Genomic DNA, 26,965 nt, shown 5'->3' with positions numbered 1-26,965 from the left:
AAAATATATTTATTTTTGCTTAACATGGTTCTCCATTTTTCTAGCCTCACCACCTGCTATTCATGTACTAAGACTATGCTACATATGTTGGGTTTGGTTGTTTGGCATCATTCCACTTCTGTACCAACTGCATTAGCTAAGATAATGTTCAGTGCTGTCAGAGAGAAATCCCCAAATTGCAGGAACTTAACAAAATAGAATTTATTTCTCTCAGACACAAGAATTCAATGTAAGTGTAGAGTGGGAAGCATTCCAAGAGGGTTATTTGAGGATTCAAGCTCCTTCTATATTGCAGCTACACCATCATTCAGAGGCCCAGAGTCTACTCAGAGTGTGGACAAGGAAATTCCTCACTTCCAGGACAGAGACCTCACAATGCTTACTTGTAGAATTGTTATCACTGTTGACCAGTGATCCTCCTCTTCTCTTTTCCAAGTAAGAGATTTTATTGTTGGTTTTCTTCCTCTAGTCATCATTATACAGTGTGTGTGTGCACAGGTTAGATAAATTGTCTTTTGAGTTCACAGGTCACTCGATCATGAGAAGCCACATGTCCTTTTTTTTTTTTTAAGATTTTATTTATTTATGATAGTCACAGAGAGAGAGAGAGAGAGACTGAGAGAGAGAGAGAAAGAGAGAGAGAGAGAGGCAGAGACACAGGCAGAGGGAGAAGCAGGCTCCATGCAGGGATCCCGACGTGGGATTCGATTCCGGGTCTCCAAGATCATGCCCTGGGCCAAAGGCAGGGGCCAAACCTCTGCGCCACCCAGGGATCCCAAGAAGCCATATGTCCTAATGGAGAGGACGGTGTAGATACTGGGGATCTGGATTTGAGTTGCATGCAGTAACTGTGTGGGATTTTAGGATGTTTCTCTTGAGTGGGAGTGTGTGTTTTCATTGTGAGGAATGAGGGGTTTATAGAGAGATACTACATGTGGCAAAACCACAAAAGATGTGTTTGCTCATGAAAAATGCATGCTTCTTTTCTATTGTGGAGAGTTGTTTTTGGGAAGCTTGTCTATAGGTTCTATACTTCCTAGCATTGCTTACATTTGGATAGGGTCATGGAACTAGTTTCACCAATAGGCTATGAGTAAAAATAATTTATATTACTTGCAGGCTGAGATTGTTTAAGAAGCGGATATGTCTTTTCCACTTCTCCAGTCTACTGGCTGAAGGTGAATGACCCCAAAGCCCTAGACAGTGGAGCTACAAGGCAGAAGGATCCAGAACCACTTCTGTAAAGCTGCTCTCTGAATAACAGCATTGGGTTCCTTTATGAGCAAAGAAAAAGTTTAATTATGTTAAGCCATGAATTTCGAGGTTTATCTGAATCCTTTGCTACTCTCTTACTCAATGATTACAAAGTATACATAGTTTTAAAAATTCCTTTGTGATCATAAGAGTGAAACATTTGAAAGCCACAGATCTAGTTCTTCCATCACATCTGTATTGCCTATTTATCTATATCATCTATCTCTTTATGAATATATAATCTATGTATATACACACATATATATGAATTTAAGAGTGGATAAATAAAAATCTGTTTAAATTTATACATTTAGACTTTAGATAATGGTGTCTGATTAGCATGCAATTGCTTTAGGGCAACCTAAATCTGAGAATTTATCACTTCATTCTTTTACAATTTAAAGTCATCAGGTTGAGCCCAAAAATCTGATAGGATTTAATATGATGATCAGCCTATTTTAGTGTCATTGAATCCTTATTTAGCATCTATACGATGATGGTGAGACAGTATTGCTTTCTTCATTTTTGAAGTAGTATTTCTTATATTTACATAACTAGTCACAGCATAAAACAAATAAGACAAATGATCTTAAGGATGAGTGACAGGAATTATTAGTAAATCTGTACATCTCTATGCCCAAGTGCATAGGCTGCTACTTATCTGCAAGATGTCTGCAGGGTCATTAGCTATTGTGCAAATAGATCCTCAGGCCACTGCACCATTTTATTTTTATGGAGTCAGAGTGTTATCTTTATTCATGACTCTTAAATATAACCTTTAGTGGGTGCTAAGTAGCAAGCTCAAATCTATGACTGCAGCACGGTAAATATCAAATGTATGTTGTGCCTGTCACTAGACTGTTTATTTTCAAATCCATTCCCTTCTATTATACTGCTCAGCCCTGTCACAAGGGGCAGATCCTGCAAACAATATTTTCCTGGTTTGAAAACAGAATAGTGAAGGGCAGGCAGATGGGAGATTTCAAGGTCATTTCCTCCTTCTCCCTTCTCTTAAGGTGGCATGTCTGTCAGTGGCTGCCCACTCCTACCCTGGAGTAGTACTTTCCTTCTGGTTACTTTTTCATCCCATCCTTTCTCTAGGGTTCTTCAGTTCTTCCAGTAACCTCTGTAACTATTTCTCTATATTAGATTCTAGCATTCCTAGAAGGCTTTTTGCCAGACCAGACCTTAACCAGTGTATGTCTGCACTAACATCTACATAGAATACAATGTATTGAAACATGCAAATATAAATTTACCAACAAAATAACTGTTTGTGAATTATTTGTTGAGTGGGAGAGTTTATGTGTGAGATGTTACCTAAAAACTAAGAGCAAAAAAGATATTTTAATGGTTTAAAGTTCAACTTAAAGAATTATCTTCAAGGGGCACCTGGGTGGCTCAGTTGGTGGAGTATCTGATTTCAACCCAGGTCATGATCTCAGGGTCCTGGGATGGAGCCCTGCATTGTGCTCACTGGAGAGTCTACTTCTCCCTCTTCCTCTCCCTTTGCCCCTCTCCCTGCTTGTGCTCTCTCTCTCTCTTCCTCTCAAAAAAAAAAAAAATTCTGTTAAAATGTAGTGTAACCATACATTGTTGATGAAATTTTAGTAAGAGGAATTAGAAGGGTGCTAAAACATTTAAATGGAGCCATAAGATTAAAATGGTAGCATAGTCAGAAATTCAAAAATAAACTCTAGAGGCAATAATTGCAGTCAATATTAAAATAAATAGCTTTTGAATCTTTTTAATAAAGATTTTATTTATTTATTCATGAGAGACACAGAGATAGAGGCAGAGATATAGGCAAAGGGAGAAACAGGTTCCCCATAGGGAGCCTGATGTGGGACTTGATCCCAGGACCCAGGATCACGACCTGAGCTAAAGGCAGATGCTCAACCACTGAGCCACCCAGGTGCCCCTGAACCTTTTTGAACCATACTGTGATTCACAATAATAAAGGTCATAGATTGAGAAAGAGTACAATTACATATGCAAGAGGTAACTGCTCTATTTTCTATTCACTTTCTCCTCTTTCATCATATCCTATCCAATGTGGTACATGGATTGTTAAAAACAAGGTTCTAGGTATGTTATAGGAATCATAAAAGTCTTTGAAAATTTATCCAAGAGATTAAGACAAAACTAATCCTTGCTCACTCCATCTTCCTCTATAATGACTATTGTTTTCTTAGCTTGGCATGTTCGCCCACTTTCTGGGAATGGCAGCATAATTTTCCTCTTGAAAGTATTCCTCTCCCTGTCTTAATCCAGAGGGTTCAGGTCAATCTCCCGCCCACCTCTCCTGCCCTCCACTGCTCTTTCTTCTCTGTCTCTGGGGGAGACATGTCATCTGGTTCTGGTCAAGCCACATGATCACCTCTCTGACCTGAAGGACTATCTCAGGACTCAGTACGTAACTGAAGCAAGGCCAAGGAGCTCTGCTGTCAGAAACAAGTTCTTCTTTGTCAGACTGAAAGCTGGTGAAAATCAGGCTGTCAGCCCTGAAGCCACCATATGGACAGAGCTGCCCTATAGGAGGGAAGCGAACAAGGGGAAAGGGCTGGAAGACTGGTGCCAGCACTTGCCACCCTGCACTGAAGCCAGTCACCTTCTCCTGTGCATGAGGATTTTTGCCTTTCGAAATTCAAATGTAAGAAAGAAGCTACCCTTTGAATGATACTTAGTATGTGAAATGACTTGAACTTTATTTAAAAATTTACATTTTCAGACTTCTTCAGCATCCTAAATTTATGAACAGAGAGAAAAAAAAACTAGACAGAAATCATCACATAATCATTTATATTTTAAGTGGCACAACAAGCAACTAAAATTATTTTGATATGAAAATTAAGTTTGATGGACATTCAATGCCATTATCAAGTCTTACTCTTTTTTCAGTGTCCACATAATTTTAGCTTTGCTGTTCTGGGAACCCATTTATTAAGAAATGTACATTTAAAAAAATGCATATTATTTACATTAGGATTTTCACTGAAAAAATACAATTAAAGAAACTAAGGCTTTCCATTCCCCCAAATTTAATGTTATTTTTCCCCAACCAGTATACAGAGATATCATATAACATTATACAGGTATATTTAAAGCTATTTATAGCAGATACATTTTAATATAAAATGAACTTTTCCAACATACCTCATTTTTTTCAGTTCTACTCAGTATCTGATTTTAAATGTCTGCAGAGTTCACTGATTTGAAAAACATTCAACTCAATACACAAAGTATATTGACGACTGCCAGTACAAAAAATTATCCATAAATGAAAAGTTTTAGCTCTAGTGGAACATTACAATAGGAAAATAAGGAAGTAATACTCCCCATGCCTGTATTATTATTCACTGACTAGTTACTGCCACAATGTGTGAACAAGTTTGTGCATTATTCCCACTTTTCTCTATCAGACAGTCCTGGATTTTCATTTCTGGTTGTTTTTTCAAGTGTATTATGTGAAACTCTGGACAAGAGTTATTCATATTAAAATTACTCTTTAAAAGTGAAGGCAATATTCTCTATGGTAGAATTAAAACAGAGCAAGACATGACAACACTCCAGTGTCTCTAGAAAACCCCCATCCATCTCTCACATGGACGGAATTTGCTCCAAGCTGGGAGCTCTGAACTTAGCAGGCAGAGTGAATCACATATATAGTATTCCCTAAGAAAATGGTTGATTTGGAAATCTTGTGCTTTCACTATTACTGGCATTAATTATTGCTTGCAAATAATGATACCCAAAGCAGTTGCATTTACTGATCATATGTTAAAATACTTGACAGGGAAAATAGCAAAAATATCACAGCTACCTTTATCTCTTGTTATTGTGACTTTGAGTACAAAAAAATATTAACGATCAAGGCTGTGACAAAATTGGTTTCTTCTCCTCGAAAGCTATACATAGAACACTAAATAAGTTCTGGAGATTAAAATGAAAGAAGAGTTTTATTAAAAAGTAGGCACTGTGGAAATGGGTATAAATGAAATAACCTGAAAAATATTACATTTCTATTTTTTTTCTAAATGAGGCAATCTTAAATATAATATTGTAGAAGCACTAACTATTACTTTTGCTATAAGTGTTAAAAATGTCATTCCTGAGCTTGCTGGAGAAAATTAAATTTCTTAAAATAAGCAAATAGGAAAGAAATGGTTTCCCTAGATGGGAGGCTGAACTTGGATCAATATCTCAGCCAATTACTTTGTCATTTTCCCATATATCAGATTTTTCATTTGGGATATAGTCATACTGTACTTTATTTCCTAACTACTGGCCCCTAAGTATGTCACATCTTTAAAGAGCTGAAATGTTCAGCTGAAAAGTGGTATATAAGTAAAAGTTATTGTTACTAAAAATTTGCCGTTGCAGGTAGCTTCTCTTTTTTACTAGTGAGAACATAAAAACAAAATGAGATTTTTACATCTGGTTTGACTTAAATAACATTTCAAGTATCTCCTTTAAAATGATATTCTGAAAAACATTAATATTCATGTACCACAAATTTAAATACATTTTCTGAAAGGCAGAATATTCCTCGAATATCCTTTGTTTTAATCATTACTTAGACTTATATAAAAATCAAAAGTTAACTTTGGTTCATATCCTATCTTTGAGAGTTCCTGATTTTTTTCATCCAAATACCTAACTAATCATTTAGAGATAAAGTTAATCTCAAACGCATGAAAGAAAGCTTCAGACAATAACATTTCATTTAAAAAGCTATATCCGATGAAGAAATGGTCTAATGGAAGTCATTTGTTCTTGTTTTCAGTTACGGCCGATATAGAAGATGTTCACTGAGTTTTTGCATGAAATGGAGTTGTTTCGTAGTCTTGAAAATGAATTCCCTTAGAAGTTGTGATCTTCATAATAGCGCCATTCAAAGCATCATCTTCAATGAGTGTTATTAACCCACTGGCAATCATTGATGGGCTAAAAATAAAGGGAACATTGTTTTTAAACTAAATATGAGTCATAACTATCACTACATTCTGAATTGCTTTTGAAAAATCTACTACCTTTAGCATGTAATAGGGAAATATCTATCATGAAGCTATTGCTACCTCCATATTTTAGTCAGTTAGATATCAACTAAATTATATGATAAATTGAGTGGTAGATTTCCATGCCTAATCTCTGTCATTCTGACAGGAAGAATTTATGAATTTATATTTATTGTTTACATTGAGAAAATGATTATCTTCTCATGTTATCCTAAAGTAGATCTTAGACTTATCAGATAAAAATGGTATTAAAGTAGATATGTGAAGAATTACTGATAAGAATGTCTCGTATTTATCTGTTGCTGGTTTAAGAACCTTTCATGAATCAATGCATTCTCGGACTTTCTATTTTACATGAGAGAAAACTGAAGTACCCAGAGGTTGACAGATAAATGGTAGAGGCGGGATTTGATCCCAGGTGGTCTGAGTCCTTCGACATGACAGTTATGACTCTGTGCTATGAAACCAACTGCTTGAATTCAGACACTGTCCATCAAACATGTGTGTCTGTCAACTGTTTCTTATAAAACGGTTGAAACTAGGGGACCATATGAAATTTCACAAAAGGTAAATGTGAATATTGCTTGGAATTCAGTCAAATAAGATATCATTACTTCCAAAGGCAACTAAACATGAACATTAAAAAAAATCCGATTATGACTGAAGGCATTATGATCTGTATCTCGAAATTCATAATGTGTAAACACATTCTGTTTGGAAATCCAGAAAAAAATTTTTTTAGAGAGTTTGCCAAATTAGTTTCTCAAATTTAAAGGGTTATTTTTTCCCTTTTTATTGTTTATGTCTAGACAATACTTTGTTCCATCATATAAAGGAAGATAGGTATAGTTTTACTTACTCCAAAATTCCATAGAACTTCATCATATCCTTGATATGATCCTTATATTCTATGTATTGTCCCATGTTTTCTTCTTTCTCAATGGATTCAAGGATGGGTGTATTAACAAAGCCTGGGCAAATGGCATTCAGTCTAACACCACTGTTCATGAGATTCGCTGCCATCTGCGGATGAGAAGTAGAAGGTTACAGGCTTCAGTTGCTTTGTAAATATATACCATGGGACACACTGATAATAAAGCCATTCCAAAGACCATGATGTGAAAAATACTAGCTATCTAACAATGACAGTGTTAAGGTTGACTGGTAGCAGAAAGTAAAAGATCACATACTTAAAGTGTTAAATTAATACCTGAAAGCCTCAGCTAATTCATTCTTTCAAAATCAGTATTACTGGGAAGCTCCTGAAAATACTTGATTATCTAAGCTGCTCTTATCTATTGAGCTCTGCAGGAACCTAAATGCAAAAAACCGAGGCTCAGAATTAATATCTCAAGTTTGGTTTCAAAGATTAGGATTGCATAACAAAAAAAATTATTTCTTTAAAAAATACTGTTGGTGGAAAGTTAGAGACTCTGATTGATGCTATAGATACTCTTGATAATATGTACTACGTGGAAGGCAATTTAAGTATTTCAAACTAACATTCTTTGGCTTAACTTTCAAACTATTGATTTTACTTGAATTATTTTTAAGACAAAATGTAGTTAATTATTTTTGGACCCCACTTACTTGTGAAAGTTTATTTGTAACCATCAAAATCAACAGTCATGGAGCTTTTGGGGTCAATTTTGGACACAGAGCAAATGTTCCAGCTAAAATAAAAAAAATGCTTTTGTTTCAGCTCTTATGCCATAAACAAATATCCTCTTTGTGATACATTTAGTCTATGTTTTTCCTATTTTTGTGCCATTTGTTGATGACTTTGCTATTTAAAATGCCTCCCAACCATGATGGTAAAGTGCTGTCCAATGTTCCTTTTAAGTGTGAGAAGGCTGTGATGTGCCTTACAGAGAAAATTCAGGTGTTAGATAAATTTCAAGCTGTCATGAGGTATAAATGCTGTTGGTCATGTTAATACAGTACATATTGGACACAGTACACATTATATAAGATGTCTTTACACAGAAAGATACATATGACCAGGCTATGTATGGATTGATTGGTCAAAATGCTGTGACCAGAGGCTCAAAGGAACTAAACTCTGTTTCTCCCCAAGGAGCAACAGTTCAGTATTCTCTAATGCAGTGTTTGCAAGTGAGTTTATAGAACTACCTACCACAAATAGGGAAAATTGACTGTACAGATTTTCACTCTTGTCATTGTAAATAGGAAATTTCTGGTACTTAAGATTTACCTTCTTTTGTAATAGATTTATGTGTTCATTAAAAGTTGAATTAACGATCAAGTCTCCACAAAATAAATAAAAATTTCCAAATCAATTTGAATTGTAAGCATGAGAGCTGCTTATCTTTCTTTTGACTGAATATCTACCATTCAGACATTTACTTTCTCTACCCCCATCTCTTCCCTCTCTGTCTCTGTCTGGTCCCTCTCTTTGCCTTATGCCTTACTTAGACCAATCATTGCAGAGATTCCCCCAACTATTGTATCTTCTTCTACGTTTGTTCTAATACAGTCTCTAAACAGTAGCCAGAATGGTCTTCTGAAAATGGAAATCTGATCTTGTCATTCCTTGGCATAAATGACCCACTCATGATGGCTGCAGTTAGAATAAATCTCATCTCACGGGGCACCCGGATGGCTAAGTGGTTGAGTGTCTGCCTTCGGCTAAGGTCGTGATTCTGGGGTCCTGGGATCAAGTCCTGAATCAGGCTCCCTACAGGGAGCCTGCTTCTCCCTCTGCCTGTGTCTTGTTTCTCTCTGTGTGTCTCTCATGAATAAATAAATAAAATTAAAAAAAAAGTAATCTCAGCTCATCACTGTGATTAATAAGCTGGGGTTTTTGTCTGGCCCCTGCTTCTTACTTTCCCCTTGCTCTTCAGGTTCCATTCAAACTGCCTCTTCTCAGTTATTATGAAAAGACAAGCACTTTCATGTCATGCCATCAGTGCATGCAGTCAATTAGGCCCAAAATATTTTTCACTCTGTACACTTCTCACCCTAGGCCCCATGGAGGCGTCATCCTTGACTACTCTCTCCAGTAAATTCCTGCCCCGTCCCTCTGTGCTCTCCTTTTTTTCCTATCTCCAGTGATAAGTAATATCTAGAGCACACTACATATTCTACTTAAGGAGGCCTAAAGTTAATAATTTTTAAATTTGGAGCCAATTATAAAATATAGGTAGTATCTTCCCATTTTCCCCCCTTAGGATATTTTTCTTTTCTAAAGATTTTATTTATTTATTCATGAAACACACACAGAGAGAGAGAGAGAGAGAGAGAGAGAGAGAGAGACAGGCAGAGGGCGAAGCAGGCTCCATGCAGGGAGCCCGACATGGGACTTGATGCCGGGTCTCCAGGATCAGGCCCTGGGCTGAAGGCACCACTAAACCACTAAGCCACCCAGGCTGCCCCTTAGGATATTTTTCAACACACATCTGTGTTTAGGAACCAACATCATTTTTAAAAGATCTCTTCTTCATTTGTTCCTTGATGTGATCTGAAAACCATCTTTTATAATAAAGATTAGAGGATTATTTATTTTTCTCTCTTAATCCAGAGGTGCTGATTTCTGAATTTATTCCCCTCTATGTTATAGAACTCATGTTTCATATATAGATAGAAGGAAAAAAAAAAGGGATGTGGTTGTGATCTCACCGCTGCTGAGCGTGTGAATCCAATTATGCCATGCTTTGAAGCACAATACACAGGCTGTTGTGCCACAGGCATGAGCCCTGAAACAAACAAAAATTTAAACAATTTCACTAAGAAAATAAGCAGACAAAATCCAATAATTGCTATGCAATTGAATAATTTGTGCCTGTTCTATTAGAAGCGTATTCTACAAAACACACTAAAATAATTACTGGACAATTTTCCTTCTGTGATCTCTACTATACTGGCCAGAATTGACCAGTATATAAGTTACAGCCTAGAAATGAAGTCAAGAGTGATATGTAAGTCCTTCTGTCTCCCTGACCTTCTGGCAAGAAAAGTAAATGTAATCTGGAACATAAAGAGAATCACCTTTAAATCCAATGTTACCATCAATTTTCAGTTTTTGTTTGGATTTTTAAAAGTGTATATTCTACATTTTGTAAGGCTTCCAAATGGCTGAAGTGTAAATTTCTTAAACGAGATTTGGAGATTATTTGACTTTGCTATAAATTTTAAATTAGTGTGCATTTCCCCATCAGCAATCATACTGAATGATCCCTTTAAAGCATCCAAGAAAACGTCATTTGATTTTGATCTGTAGTAGATGCCTAGATCTTCTTGCCCATGACTTAAAGAAAACTAGAAATTCAAAAATGTAAAGACCAGAAATAAAAATGTATGATCCTATTTTATTTCATTTCATAATTAAGTACTCTAACAGAATTCAAACAATTTTAGAATTGGTTTAATTTTCCACATATATACAATAGTATCTATTTGAATGTACAATTGAATTCATGGCCTGCAAAAATAGTAGTATTGTAGCACATATAGCATGTTTTCTCCCCTACCTCCTAGCCCAAACCCCCAAAAGAAACAACAGGAAAAACCTTTCGCTGAACTGTTACTCTCAAGTTTATTTCTCATAATTGTCAATTCTCTAATCAACAGTGATACCTTAAACTAGAGCCATTTGTATATTTCAGTTTTTAACAAATTTCCTCCATTAACTCATTTTAACATTTTTTAAATTTGTGATTTCTGAGTCAAGAAACAGTGATCTCTGATTGCTATAATGTTATTAATATCAAATGTCATGCTAATAATACTAAATTATTCTGCTGAGACACGTTCATCTCCACCCAGCTAACTAGTCCCAGAGCACCACCAATCAGTTGAGCGTGTTGTGCCAAAGTTCAACAATAAATGCAGACCTTAACCACTCCCTGGGTGCCTGCCAGGTCTCAATTTATAAAGTATGTTTGCTCAAGAGCAGTTTAAATCCCTGAGGATGGTAGATCACGCATAGTGTGTCCACCCAGTGATCTCAAAGTACTGTGGCTCTCTTCTTGTTATTGCTTTGTTGTTTTCTCTTAGGTTAAGTAAAATGTGTAAGTTAATTGAGTTCATCGCTGTCAGCCAGCAGGAATTCATGATGCCTACACAGGGTACACAGGTGTGGTAGGGGTTTGGGATAAAGCAAATAAGGAGGTGGAGCCAGGCATCGCTGCTGCTTGTTCTTCTAAGCTAGTTGTTGCTTTGTCTCTCCTTAAATGTTTATGAGACAAAGGCAGTTGGTTGGAGAATAGTGTTCACTGACTGCAGGAAATGCAGAATGAACCTCAATCAGAGATAAGCTGACACAGCCACAGAAACAAAAAGCACAAGGACACTGTTCATAAATGTTGTTGAAGATGAATTTGGAATGAATTTTTGTTACTTGTATGAAGGCTCTGAACTTCTGAACCCCAGCTGGTTCAAAGTGTCACAGAAGTGAAATAAATCAAATGGTGTTAGGTTGGTTCCATTTAAGAAGCAAGCACAAAACATATACTCTCCTCTACAGGAACAACTGTAAATGTGACCAGAATGTGAAAAATTTGTTTGCATTTTTAAAGTGGCACTTGGTTTTATGAATCTTTTGACATTATAATGACATTTTCACTGCTATCCTGCAGAATGTTTACTTGTGCATTGCTTTCACTTTCTGACATTAGATCAAAGGCTGTATAAATCAGTATCAGACATTCAGAAATTGTGTCCTTTCTTATTTTTTTACAGCTTTATTGAGGTATAATGGACACACAATAAACTATATATATTTAAAGAATACAGTTTGGTAAGTTCTGACATATGTATATACCCACGAAACCATGACCACAATCAAGATAATGAACACATCCATCATCTCAAAGTCTCCTCTTGCCCCTTTGTCATCCTTTCCTTCTGCCTCTCCTCTCCCTGTAGGCAACCACTGATCTGCTTTGTGTCACTGCAGTTTGCCTTTTCTAGAAGTTTATACAAATGTAATCATATATTGTAAACTCTTTTGGTCTGATTTCTTTCACTTGGGATAGTTATTATGAGATTTATCTATGTAGTAATATGTATCAATGACTCATTCCCCCCCTTTTTTTCTAAATAGTATTCCACTGTAAGAATATATCCATAAGTTGCATATACATTCACCTGTTGATAGATATCAGGACTGTTTCCACTTTTAGGGTATTACAAATTAAGAGAATTCTTTTTGTCAATTATTTAGCAAGTCATAGTTAACCTAGAGATTTTTTTTTATCTTTCCATACATACAGATTTTAACTGTTGTTTCTTATGAGTCAAACAGATAGGGGTTAGTGATCTGCAGTGCTTTCCTCCCAGTTTCTCTACAGACTGAGTCTGGGTAGAAATTTACTATCTGTACCTCAGTTTGCTATTGTGAAAAGGAGGCTAAATGGGGAGAAAAAGTCTTTTTCTTAAGGCTTTTGTTTTTCTTTTTAACAATGAGTTTATATTCTGAAATATCTCAGAAACCCAGCATTTTCCACTGGATCTCAAGACCCACTTTTCTTTTCATACATAATGTTACTGCTGTTGTGGATTAGCTTCAGTTTTGGTTAACTGTAGTTCTATTACTTACCTTAGCCCCACAACATTAATATATATTGTTCCTATATATTTGAAATAAAAATGTATCCTGAGGCTGGGAATCAGGGTTAGTACACAGAATTGTGCAGAGTGTGTATGTTATGAATCTGGAAACACCATTAACATGGCAGTATAAATTGTGCCCCCTCCCTCAAATTCCTGCAGTTTACAACTTGCACAACTATACATGGCAGCCATCTCTGGTAGAAGATGATGACCAAACAAAAGAGACTAAGAAGGGGATCCCTGGGTGGCGCAGCGGTTTGGCGCCTGCCTTTGGCCCAGGGCGCGATCCTGGAGACCCGGGATCGAATCCCACATCGGGCTCCCGGTGCATGGAGCCTGCTTCTCCCTCTGCCTGTATCTCTGCCTCTCTCTCTCTGTGTGTGTGTGACTATCATAAATTAAAAAAAAAAAAAAAAAAAAGAGACTAAGAAGAAAGAACCAGTGGAGGTATGGAAAAAAAAAAAAAAAAACAAGTTAAGCACCATGTCCTGGAAATTAAAGATAGCATTCTAAGAAGTCTACAGTGGTCACCTTGAAATATGAACATGTCTCAATATCACTTGTCTTAAGGTAGCACCTTGGGTCTCACATTTTCCTTCAGCTACCCTTCCATATCTCTTGACAACAAAAAGTACTGAAGGGAATTACTCTATTCATTGTCTTACTCTCCTTGCCTCCCACTTGCTGCACAACACACTCTACTTGGGCTTTCATTTCACCCCACCAATTGCACAGATCTTGTGATCAACACTTTCTTAAACTATTTAAACATTCTAAAACATCCTTTTAATCAAACTTGTCAAGGGAGACTATAGCACGGACTCTGGGGGTGAGGCTAGCCGAGTTCAAATTTTGAATCCACTGCAGTGAGCTATGTGACCTTTGAAGGAGTAGGCACTGCCTATCGAGGTATTTTTCTTCTGTGAACTAGAGCAGTCACAGTAGTTGCTGAGCCTTCAATGAGCTAATTCACATAAAATACTTAAAGCAGTGCCTGAAATATAATAAACACTACTATCTGTTATTATTTTATAGAAACATTTTTCCTTAAGATGAAATATCCCCAAATCTAGTCTTATAGACTTATTTATCCACATTATATCTTTTTTATGAAATTGTACATTTTAACTAAAATGGCACAAATCTGGGCCAGTGTCCTAACTCGGTTTGGTTTCTGAACCCTGGCAAGCTGTGGGCTGCTGTGAATCCTAGTTCGAGAGGATTTATAGAATACTTATATTTAAGGTCCATAGGTTTAGTACCTGTCAAGTATAAGGTATGATGAAATGAAGTAGTCTTTAAAATATAGTCTATTGTAATGTGTCAGACTAATGGGAGGTCCCCTGGTGCAGGGGGAGGCTAGAACATCACTGGTTGAACCGTGCCTGTCAACTGACTTGAAGGGAGTTTTGCTAATATTAGGACTACAGGACCAGTTGCTGGAATGAATTCGGGTTTTTAACATCTTGCAAATTAATATCTATATTTACAGGGTATTCGTGTTAAAGAATTTAAGAACAACAACAAAACAACGGATTGTGGCAATGAGACATCGATCTCTAAAGAAATGACATTTTGTTTAGTATTGCGAGAAATTTTTTATTTGTGCTTAAAAATGGATACGTTACATTAAAAGTTAAGAATAGAGTTTTTATCTCTAAAACTCTCTATCTCTAAACTCTCTAAAATTTTCCTCTCTAAAACTCTAGACCCAGCATGGTACAAGTTCATTTATAGAATCCCAAAGTGGCTCTCTCCAAAATTTAACATCTAATGAATTATAGGTTTATGTTTATTGTAACAATAGATTTAGGAAAAAATCTAAGAGAAGGAGAAATTCTACCCACAAAATAGAGAAATATTTTCTACCACCATTCAGGATAATAACACCAAATAGCCACTGACTGATGAGATAATTACAAAGAAAAATTTAAATGCCTGAAAATTACATATGCAATTACAGTACAAGGAAGTCATTTAGAAAAATACAATTTCCATTTCCACATTAGTTCTTCGATCTTTAATATTCATTCTGCCCATATTTGCAACATAGCTTGAATCTCTACAACTCGTGGAAGGTAAAAAACTCAAAAAGATTTTGTACAAAAAAATGAAATCTGCTCGGACAGGGCAATCATACTGGATCCCCAAACATGTTTTCTTTTAAATGGAAAGAACGCATGTGAAACAGATTACACAGAAGTGCTAAAGAAATTCAACTTAGGAAAATAAGTGGAGAATCTAAGAATACCAATCTTTGCATGATAAACTGTAGCTGAACAGCTGTGCCAAAAAGTGGTTATCTGAACCCCTCACCTTTTGTTTATAATCAAAAAGGAAATCATCTACTCGTCTTTCTGTTTTTAACCATCAACTTCTCTAAGATAAAGGGCAAAGGGAGAACTGGTGACAATCTGTTTATCTATGTTCATGCAGAAAGCTGAGTAAAGTAATGGGGACACTTCCTCATTATGTGATTTTCCACATAACGAACACCTTATCTGATGCTGGTTTTTCCCTTCGGTATCATGTTTGCCATTAATAAGTCACGTTTCATTAACTAATTAATTAATTTTAAAGACTGATTGATTGATTCATTGATTTTAGAGAGAGAGAATGAGCGAGCCAGTAGGGGGAGGACAGAAGGGAAACTGAGAGACTCTCAAGCAGACTCCCTGGTGAGCACAGAGCCCTGCATGGGGCTCTATCTCGGGACTGAGATCACGACCTGAGCTGAAATCAAGAGTTGGATGCTTAACTGGCTGAGACACCCAGGTACCCCCAAATCATGTTTTAAAGTATGACATGATGTAAGAAGTCATATAAGGATTCCTAAAGCCCCATCTTCTATTAACAAAAACTACTTCCAGGAAGGTAATTTTGTTTGTCAAAAATTAACTTTATTAATTCTTAGAAAGCTGCTTCTAATGTTGCACCAACAATCTTAAAAGTTCAGTCATTTCTGGTGTTGTGGTCAGAGGAAATGGAGATGAATTTCAGGACCAACTCAATGAATCCTCCCATGAAAACTAAAGGCTAGCTGCTCAAAGTGTGGTCCAGGGACCAGCACCGGAACTTCAGTATCCATCTCAGATCTACTGAGTCAGAATTTACATCTGAACAAAACCTCTAGGTAATCTCTATGCATGTTAGATAACTTGTTAGGCAACTCATATAGCCAATAGTTTATCACAATGCCTTGGCAGTTGCTAAGTATGTTAGGTCCCCTTCTCTGTAACATGAACACTTGCAGAGTGGTACCAAGTGATCCTTTATACTTTTGGCCTGGAGCTGACAGGTGATCAGTCTTTTAACTCACCTGAAATCTCTGGTCTGCTGTGACATATCAGTCCAACTAGTGCTCTTCAGGACACAGGAGTCCTAGTGCCTTGCAATTCAGTATTGCATTTGTGTTTAAAAGTCTATGCCATGCTAACTATTTGGTTCTGACATGTTGATAAGAGACACAGATACACAGCTCTCTGGGTAGAGATTCTGTCTGTTTACTTTCAGTCATTCAGGATACTTTCATATCCCATTTTCTTTTCTGCACATGCTCAAAATATGTTAGATTAAGTTGAATTTTTACTTAAAGTTGTAACTGAAGCACATCCGCCTTAACACAAATGGCAAGATAATTATATTAGTTTAGGTGAAACTTACAGTTAAGTAAGTATGATACTGGATTGGTATCCAAGATATGCTAAAAAAAAAAAAAAAAAAAAAAAAAAAAAAAACCATGATTTTCCAAGTGTTTTCTTGAGACTAAATGTTTTCAGAAAGTGAGTTCTTTTATTTACTGTTTTTTTTTTTTAAATTCTTTTTTTTTTTAATTTATGATAGTCACAGAGAGAGAGAGAGAGAGGCAGAAACACAGGCAGAGGGAGAAGCAGGCTCCATGCACCGGGAGCCTGATGTGGGATTCGATCCCGGGTCTCCAGGATCGCGCCCCGGGCCAAAGGCAGGCGCCAAACCGCTGCGCCACCCAGGGATCCCCTATTTACTGTTTTCAATCCCAGTAAAGAAGACTCTTGTGGGATTTCTCACAAAATGCCCCTGAGTGACTCTGCTAAAGGCACAGAGAATGCCCCCAGTGAACACGAAGATCTCAGCAGCTGAGTATATAGGCAGGTTGGAAGCAAGACTGGCAGGCAGATTGCTTTTCCTGTGACAACAACTTTGTCCTTCCCACTGTTTGAGGCAACTAACTATATGAGAAGCACACTTGACTCTTCTGGGATGTCTTATGCTCAGAGCACAGCTATTTAATTAATTGTATTAAACCAGATTTCACTCGCATCTTTTGTTCCTCTCAACTTTTTTTTTTTAATAGTTAAGGATGAATGTATCAAAATGAATGCAGCTTTATATATTATGTTTATAGACAAAAACTCATAGAGAAGAGTCTAGGTGGTCAACAGTGATGAGGAAAACTTTGGAGCATCCCACTGGAGCACAAAAACTTCCCTCAATACATGGAGGAATCACTCTCCACTTGACTCCTGTTTGTTAAACTTATTAATTGCATTTGATACTTGGTCTGCGTCAGTGGTCATTACTCATTAACTTCTCTGCCCAAACCAGTGTTTCAACTTCAGGCCTCACTGACAGTGAAGGATTCCACTGAATCCATGTAAGAGATTGTGAACAAAGACTGGTGGAGTTCACCAGTAGCCACAGCCATTCCTTTAACAGACTGAGCAGTAAGAGGGAACACAGGAAAAAAAACCTCATGGAAAGAATGTTTGGAAAACACTTGGAAAACACAGAGGAAGCAAGCATTAGAGATATCTTTCCTAAACTTTGCCATTTATACCTCAATGAAGCTGGGGAAAAAATACTCTGACCCTGATAATTCCTCAAAGACTTTTTGGGTCATGTGGCCACTCCCAACATGCTATGACTTTCAATGATATAAGCTTGCTGGTAATATTTCTGAGGAAAGTGTGAAGCCAGAGAGGTTCTCACTGACCTTCTTTTACTATTACAAAACCTGAGTGTTTATCAAACTAATCTTATTATGGGAAGAAGAAGAGCTCTAGGTGAGAGGCTAGAATACAAGTTACCACATTTTAATACTCTTTGTGAAATGGAAGCACCTTAGTGACAAAGCCCTGGATGGGAAGGGTTAGGTAGGGCCTGCCCAGATTGGCCAGGGACAAAAGGGAAACAGTATAAAGGTACCAGGTATGGAGGTCGGGCATTATAGAGAGGATGTACCTCTCTACATAAGGATGAAGGCACCAAATTAAACAGAATGGATATAGCTAAACTAGGCAACCATTATCAATAGAGTTACCCTGCTGGCTGGGAGGAATATGAGGTGGAGAAGCAATATGGAATGCTAAGATATTCATTAAATTGCACAAGTGCCAGAAAGGTAATTTAAAACCAAAATGATCTTATCGCTGAATCTATATTTATTCACTCTTTTATTTGCATGATTTGAGAAAGATCCACACAGGGTTCCAGATGTTGACTCTAAAACAGGTTAAGAAGAGGAAAAATACCCAGGGGAGGGGAGGGTGATAAAGCAAGCTCTTAGCTAAGAAAGCAAAGTGGACGTCTAATTGTAATCCTTAAATTGCGCTTCTCAGTGACGTGTTTTGACTTGTGACTTTGGTAAGCTCCTCAGATGTTTTCAGGGCTTTACTATGTGTGTCAAATGGGGCAAAAGCCTAAGATACCCCTGAGGTTTAGTCATGTGGTCTTGAGATTAAAGCAGTGCCCAGAAGGCCTGAAGATAACTAGCAAGTTTCACTGGCTTATTCGAGTTCTAGGAATTCAGTTCCTTTTACTCACAGGTAGGCTAAAGTAGCCATGGATGGAGAGACAAACTGACACTCTCAAGGACAGAAGAGTTAGACAACCTAGTGGATAAGACAGAAGAGATCTTGAATCCGGCTGCTTGCATGTGAATTCCAGCTTCACTGGTTCCTTGACGTGCAAGCTTGTGCAAGATACTTCAATTCTCCTACCTTTATTTCCTTCTCTGTGAAATGGAGATTATAGAATCTACATCATGGGGTTGTTGTATGAAATGAGGTAATGTGTATGTGGAGTTTAAAATAGTATCATGTAAACAGTAAGTGCTCAATGAATGTTAAGTATTATTACACATTTAAGTATTTTTATTGGATGAAACATAGTACACTACACTGCATTTCTTTATTCATTCTCTGAGGCAAGTAAGCCTCCTATTTTTTTTTTTTTTTAAGCCTTATGGTACAGAATGTCTCCCACAGAGCCCTAAATTGATCCAAACCCTGAGGCCTTCCAGACTTCCTGTCTGGAAAGAAAGAAGTGCCTCCAGTGACAGAAGGGCAAGGGGCTCCCTGGACAGGGTTCAAGCATCTCCAAAAGCCTTGCTAGCCCCCTTTTGCTTCAAGACACAGTCCATGGGATTATCTTGTGATCACCACCCCAGGTTTCTCTACATTTCCATTTTTATTAAAATATCAAATACTTCCTGTTAATTCTCCGATCAATTACATATTTTTCCTTTATAATTTCATTTTAAAATAGCACAGATAGAGCCTTGACAATTTGACTTTAGGGCTTCAGATTCCCAGAATCTAAAATGTGGTTCTCTCTTAGGCCAAATATCTAAGTATTACTCATGCTCTCACCTTTTACCATGTCCTCAGAATGGAAATGTAATTTACAAGTAGACGTGACATTAGGCAGAATAACCAAGTTACCTCCCAAATGTATAGAATTAGTCCTGTAATAACTTTATAGAGTTGTCATTTTGTCTTTAAGCAACACAGAAGCTGAGATGCTAATCTGTTTTTTGAGAACTTCTAAAGAAGGAGATTTCTAAGTCTCCCTTGATGGCAGGTTTACAGAGGCTTAAGGGCCAGCTGACAATGATTCTCAGAGGAAGGGGAAAGAACAATGCTGAGAATCAGACCTCTGTTGTGGTCCCAGGCACCTCCAAACCTGACCTCTGAAGTACAACTGGAGCTAGTAGGTGGGGCACAGGGAGAGGGATGGAGACCACCTATTCTGAAATTACCACACGAACTGAAATCAGATAATGTAAGGAGGTCTCCCTACTTTTGGAACTGCATAGTTTAGACGTGCTATCAATACTGGTCGGACTTTTAAAACCTCATCATTTATTTGAATTACTGAAGAACCATTGGTGAATCTTTCTTCCCCCTAGAATTTTAGAAGTCAAGTCATTTGGTTAAGTTGTTCCAAAAGTTCCTGCCAAAAATTTATAGCTACTATTGAGTAACATGGTATCCGGTAATATTAAATCCTGTCCTGAATAGGACATAGGTTGGGGTGCAAGTTGTGGCAAAGGTGGTTAGCCATCTACATGAATCTATTCTTTCCTTAGGTACATAGCTACATTCTCAGAGTCTTTTGTAATTATGAGAGCCATGAGATCAAATTCTATACCAGAACATGAACAGAAGTGAGGTTTGTCATTACTGAGCTGGGGTGGGGGGTGTTTAGAAAAGCAGCTTCACCCCCTCAGTGTTCTCTTTATTTCAATGTCACAGAGAAAAGAGTCCCCCTACCTCACCCCACCCCAATACCTCCAGCAAAACTATGGATGATCCATGTCAAAGAGCTTTTGTCAACCTGGTTTTCCAAATGGTTGCATATTGAAGAGGCTCCCAACCACACATATCTTGCCCAGGGCTGATAATATATGAGAAATAAGCTTATACTATATTTAAGCCACTACGTGTTTCTGTTTATTACAGCCATTTAGCACTGAAGAGTAGCAGGATAGGTCACCCCAAAATGTGTCACTTTGGCATAAGGATTATTTTAAGCTAAAGGCACTTGAAAAACAGCAGGTATAAGAAGGGCACTCTGACCTTTCCTTTTCCTCCTGAAAGCAGGTGATAAAACTTCCATGTAAAAAATATGCCCTTCCTATACCAGGAGGAAAGAAACATCCTTATCACCAGAGATGGGGGTTTGAGGCCAACGGAAATCTGTACAGACCTTGTTAAAATAACTCTTATCTTCCTTTAGGCTCCCTATATATTTTAGTTGCTTCCCCACAATTACCTCTCTTTGTTCAACCTTGTTTATAAACGCTTAGGCCTAGCCATTTTTGAGTCTTGGTTTTCCCGTGGGGGCTTTCATGTACACAGAAAAATCTATAAGCTTTTTTCCTATTAACCTGTCTTATGTCAATTTAATTCTCAGGCCCAGCCAGAGACCGTAAGAAACTCCAGGTAAAGTCTGGCCTCCCCTACAACAGAACCCAACTACTATATATGCCACATTTCAAATTATATATTCTTTCTAAAATCACATGGAAGTAGAGACACCTTAACTATGTTTTAGTACTCTTTACTTTGTCAAAGATGCTTTCACTTGCATTATCATTTAGTGCTACAGTAAGAGAGCTTAAAAGTCACCATTTAAAATAATAGGAATCAACATATACTTCAAACTTCTGATCTTATGCAACAGAAAATTCCATAGAGCCAGGAGAAACAGAGCAAACAAACACATTTTCAATTCCCAACCTGATTTGATAATAAATATACTTGGAAGATTTACTTTTATGGCTCAAATTATCAATAGAAATTATTATCAATGTAGATTTACTTTTGTGGTCCAAATTACCAATAGGAAGTCATTATGAGGTAATCATGGTCCTTACCTGCTAAAGATGACATGTTTATAATGATGCCACCTTCTCCTCCATTTTGCTTACTCATGTAATCCAAGCCAAGGTAGGTCCCACTGATAACAGAAACCTGATCCAGAGGCATAAATGGGAAAAGCAACACAGCCGTTATTTATATATCATAGTCCCAAGTTTTAAGGCTATTGGCGACACCCAGGGAGATTTCTGCAAATACTATCACCAAAAATTTTTCAAGTGGCTGCTTGCTTTTTTTTAAAGCTGGTCTTGACTGGACTCTCTTTTGTTTGGCTCCAGCTGAGGAGCTTCTCACATCTCTGCAACTTCACTTCATTGTCCAATCTGAGATTTTATGAAAAAAGTCATATTACCATAGTGTTTGTCACTTGACCTCAAATCTAAGCATCTTTGAGAACTGTATATACAGTGTTCTTCTTTTCTGAATATTAGATACAAAATTCATTTACCCTTCTTAGCATATGGTTCTCAGATCCAGGTATTTTTCATTCATCTGCTCTGTTTAATTCTCTTGGACCTTGGAATACATAATAAGGGAAACCCTTGATTTGCTACACAGCTTTCATGTCTTTTTTTATTTCTAATAAAAAAGTCTGTTTTGCACTTGTTTCTGCAGGGGAAGGTGATCTTCTTAGGTTTAGTATGGACACTGATTAATTTTTTAAAGATTTATTTATTTATTATTTATTTATTTATTTATTTATTTATTTATTTATTTATTCATAAGAGACACACAGATAGAGAGAGAGGCAGAGACACAGGCAGAGGGAGAAGCAGGCTCCATGCAGGGAGCCAGACTTGGGAATCGTCCCCGGGTCTCCAGGATCACACCCCGGGCTGAAGGCGGCGTTAAACCGCTGGGCCACTGGGGCTGCCCGACACTGATTAATTTAATCTAGTCACAGAAATCCCATTCTCTTTGCTAGTAACTTGTTTGGAGGCCTACATGTGACCCGCTTCTAGCCACTGAGACCTGAGGAGCAGTCAGCTGCTGTGGGTCCAGGTAAGGGGGCGGGTGGTGGTGGAACAGGATGTTACTGAAAAAAAATTGTTGCTTTTAAGAAAATCAGAAAGAAATTATTTCAGCAGAATGAGGTCTTTTTCCATCATTTAGTAGGGGTGTGATGGCTGGAAGATACAGTTACATTGTTAGTATCCTTAAGATGAAATCTCCAAGAAGGGAGGTCCACTGGAGAGATGAAAAGAAACTGAGTTCCGGTAGCACTGTGTTGCAGAATCATGCAATCCTGACCTCTGTGTTGTGTGAGACCACATAAGTCTTTCGCTTGGTTTCAGCATCCGAACTTTTGATCAGCTAGGCACATCTTCCTATGTCTGCCACTTAATCTTCTGCATCACTCTTGCAACTGCCTTTGTGAGCGTTTACTCTGATTTGTTTCTCACCTCTATGCATAAGCATGGTTCTATTCTAACATTTGAGAATTCACCACTACCAAAAACAACCTGTGATACAAAACTCCTACTTGATGCCTTATTTTCCCTTTATTTTTATTTTTTTGAGATTTTATTTATTTATTCATGAGATACACAGACTGAGAGAGGCAGAAACATAGGCCAAGGGAGAAGCAGGCTCCATGCAGGCAGCCTGACATGGGACTCTATCCCGGGACCCCAGGATCATGCCCTGGGCCGAAGGCAGGCGCTAAACCGTTGAGCCACCCAGGGATCCCCTTATTTTCCCTTTTAGATTTAAGAATTCCTCTCCCTTCCAACTCAGACTTTTAGCAGGTGAACATTTTCTTTTGGCATCTTAATTCCTGCTTTTTTGGGGGGAGGTGGTCTTTACAATACTGCAAAGAAAATGATACAACAGTAATGAGTCTGAAACTGAGGTCATATATTGGCATTTACCTTCTTTTTATTTTAAAAAGTCCGTTTGGAGTTTTCTTGACATTCAATGTTGCCTCCCTACCTAATAGCAGTTATGAAAAAAAGTAAATTAAAGATTCTATTCACTTAAGCCATGTGTCAGTTTGATATTAAGTAGGCTTAGGGAGAATGAGTAAAATCTCTACATGATTCCTTTTAAAAAGAAAAAATACAAAACATTAAATGGTTTATATAAGAAGGAAAAAATGTACATGGCTGAAATTATTGAAGTCAGTTAGATTCTGGTAGTTTCTGCCTAAATCTCTAGCATGTCTGGACAGAATTTCTGTTTACACATATTGGTGCTATGCTTTTATTCTCAGGTATTTATAGCTTTGCTGACACTCTGTTTTTGTGTTTTCAGCCTCCAGAAGATGCAGCCAGATAGAAAGTTTGGAAATATTTAAGCTTTTTTTTTTTTTTTTTAAAGGAAGATTTCCAGGTCTTTAGTGGAGGAGGCCAAAGGATTATTTTCCCATCCATTATCAAGAACGAAGTAATTTTTCAAATCTACAACATAAGGTCTAATGCTTTGGCTGGGACATATGTGATATTTTCATCTTCTTTCCTAGAACAATCTCTTCCTTATCCCAAATAATATATTCAAGGAGATGTTAGGAAACGACAGAATAAAATGTTTTTTTATTAATGTTCCTAATATATTTGTCCCTTGGCAATATTTATATATCACATAGATTGAGTCATTAAAATATCAAGAATCTAGGGGGAAAAAAGAAAATTAAAATTATAGACAAGTTCTAGCTACAAACACAAAACAGCTGAGATCTATAGCATTATTTTAGTCTATCATACAGGTACGATAAATTTTGTATTTGACCTTCAAAACATTTTTTTAAGATTTTACTTATTTATTTATGACATACACACACACAGAGAGAGAGAGAGAGAGAGAGAGAGAGAGAGAGAGGCAGAGACACAGGCAGAGGGAGAAGCAGGCTCCATGCAGGGAGCCTGACGTAGGACTCGATCCCAGGTCTCTAGAATCACACCCCGGGCTGAAGGCGGCGCTAAACTGCTGGGCCACTGGGACTGCCCGACATTCGAAAAATTTTGCACTTGACTCTCAAAAAAAAGAAAAAGAAAGTCCTATGTCTAATTTCACATGGTGCAAATAAAAATTCAATTATTGGCAAAATGGTCCAATTAACACATGCTTACTCAACAGTTTTGGTTATGAACAATTTTTATATGTAATACCAAAATTATAACTGCTGTATTCCAAATCCTAAATCATTTTTTCCCACAGATTAAAGCATTCTATAAATTAAAACCACTCATAAATCCCCCGTACTGGGAATAATTCTTAAGTAACAAAGTTATATGGACAAATGGTAAGAATGTATTTGTTTAACCCTTCTTATCAGGCATCATCTCTTCTTAATACATATCTATAACATATATTATTATATATAATATATAATATGTTATATATTACATATATATTTCCATAACCTATATGTAAAAAGCGCACATACGTATTCACTACTGAAATTTTCTAATCTAACATTTTCCTTATCTTCCTCCCCTCTGAGGTTCCTTTTAGCTTATTTCTGGTCCTTATATAGACTCTAATTTTAAAAACTCTGTTATCTAAATCATGTGACATTGTCTTTCAAGTTTTCTGTCTTTTCTCCAGCCTGATTCTGGGTGAATACTAATATAGATGATTTTTTTTTCTAAAATTCTTTTTATCTTTTATTTCCAGCCTTTTTCCATTTTTGCTTGTTTATGTGGTAAATATTATTGTAGTCCCCCTTGCAGAGCTAGTTATTTAATTTGTAATCAACATCCTTGGGAGCCAAGAAAAGGGAGCACATTTTGACATTTCTGCCCATCTCCTCAACTCTTCCTTAGAGGTAGAGTAGGGCAGAGGAATCTACCTCATATAGAAATGAGATTATAAGAATGAAGAAAATGTAAGTTTTTACATTCTGGAGGATAAATGTAATTTATTGAGTGATACTATGTATGTAGTAAGAATTATGCTGGATATTTCATGTAAGTTTCACTTTAGTTAAGCTTAATCATCCTTCAGGGTAAGGAAATTATCTTTGTCCCCTTAACATTGGGAAATTCAAGACCAGAGAAATGAAATAAAAGTTCATGAGTTCAAGCAGCCTGGGTGGCTCAGCGGTTTAGCGTCGCCTTCGGCCCAGGGCCTGATCCTGGAGATTCGGGATTGAGTCCCACGTCGGGCTCCCTGCATGGAGCCTGCTCCTCCCTCTGCCTGTGTCTCTGCCTCTCTCTGTCTCTGTGTGTCTCTCTTGAATAAATAAATAAAATCTTAAAAAAAAAAAGTTCATGGATCCTAAACTCATAACTGTAATCTAGTTTTGGCTGATTGTAAATGTATACCCTTCCCAGTACAAATCTTTAGTCAACCTTTGTATTTCTGGAAAAAAAAAAAATCAATAGCAATAAGCCATCTGTTTGTTTAGTTTTTATTTGAGTACACTAAGGGATTCAATATATGTTAGTTACATGTCCAAATCAGATTATAAATCCCACCTGAATGGGAATGAATTATTTAGGCTTACTAAAGGTCAAAAAGTAAAAGAAATATATCAAAGAATGGCCTTATCAATATTCAAAGTTAAGTCTACCTCCACCAGCCCAATTGCCAGAGTAACCTTTGATAGTTATTCAAAGGTTCAGCCTTTTCTGAACATTTCTAATGAGCTCTGGGTAACTATAAATAAAGCTACTGCAGTTGGCTTCAGATTAAGGAGGAAGCACAGAATAGCCTAATGGAAACGAAGAATGGGAAGAGGTTTAATGTATCTCTTGTGTGGGAAGAATGGTGAGATCTGCTCAGTTGAGGATAAGGAATCAGTAAGTTTGGTAAGGAGTAAAAGTGGAAGGACAGATGATACAGCTTGGCAACACTGATGTATTAGGAAATAAACCAAATATATTAAAATACAAAATGAATATTCATGAATGCAAAATATCATAGGATAAGAGTTTATTTATCCAATAAATATTAATTGGACATCTACTCTGTACACAAAATTTTCATTTATTAAGAGAGCTTACAGTATACTTGCATAAGCTGCACAGGCATAAAAATAATTCTAATAAAATTTTTAAATTTGTAATCCCTTTAAGAATGGTATAATTATGGTATACAAGATTCCAGAAGAAGAGATATTTGGTGAGGTCCTTTAACTAAGTGGTTACTCTCTGACAGGGACAGGGACATAGAAAAACATGCAAAAGAACACACGAGGTACTGTAAAAGGAGGCAAATTACATTCAAAGTCTAAAAAAAAAATAATATGAACCAAACACAAATATTTGCATTGTACTAACAAAGATAATCAAGTTGGAAGGATAAGGATAGATCAGACCGTAATCTACTCTTGAAACGGGTGTTGCAGGTAGGAGGGGAAGTAACATGTTTTCAAGTTATATATAGGTAACAAAGGTTATATCTTGCTCTCTAGATGTAGAATTAAATAAATGTCCTTAGTTCCTGGAGTTAAGCTAAGGAGTGGCCTATGTCAGCAGAGTCCAAAGAAAAATAAAGGCCAGATAATTTCAATGAGGAAGGATCCAAGAGAGTGAG

At 37.0% G+C, this 26,965-nt stretch overlaps 1 protein-coding gene across 1 annotated transcript in view; it reads right to left on the bottom strand.

Annotated features, from left to right (window-relative positions):
* Positions 1–3,941: 3,941 nt before the first annotated feature.
* HPGD (15-hydroxyprostaglandin dehydrogenase) overlaps positions 3,942–26,965 on the bottom strand; it is a 30,161-nt gene continuing 7,137 nt past the window's right edge. Inside the window, exons 4-7 of the mRNA XM_041766616.1 lie at positions 21,484–21,580; positions 9,912–9,988; positions 7,132–7,295; positions 3,942–6,201 (exon numbers count right to left, since the gene is read on the bottom strand). Of these exons, the coding sequence (XP_041622550.1) occupies positions 6,063–6,201; positions 7,132–7,295; positions 9,912–9,988; positions 21,484–21,580 (477 nt within the window). The 3' untranslated portion in view covers positions 3,942–6,062. The remainder of the gene's footprint in view (positions 6,202–7,131; positions 7,296–9,911; positions 9,989–21,483; positions 21,581–26,965) is intronic.

The sequence above is a fragment of the Vulpes lagopus genome, chromosome 8 (genome assembly GCF_018345385.1).
Source record: "Vulpes lagopus strain Blue_001 chromosome 8, ASM1834538v1, whole genome shotgun sequence".
Lineage (NCBI taxonomy): Eukaryota > Metazoa > Chordata > Mammalia > Carnivora > Canidae > Vulpes > Vulpes lagopus.
This window is presented reverse-complemented; position numbering and strand designations above follow the sequence as displayed.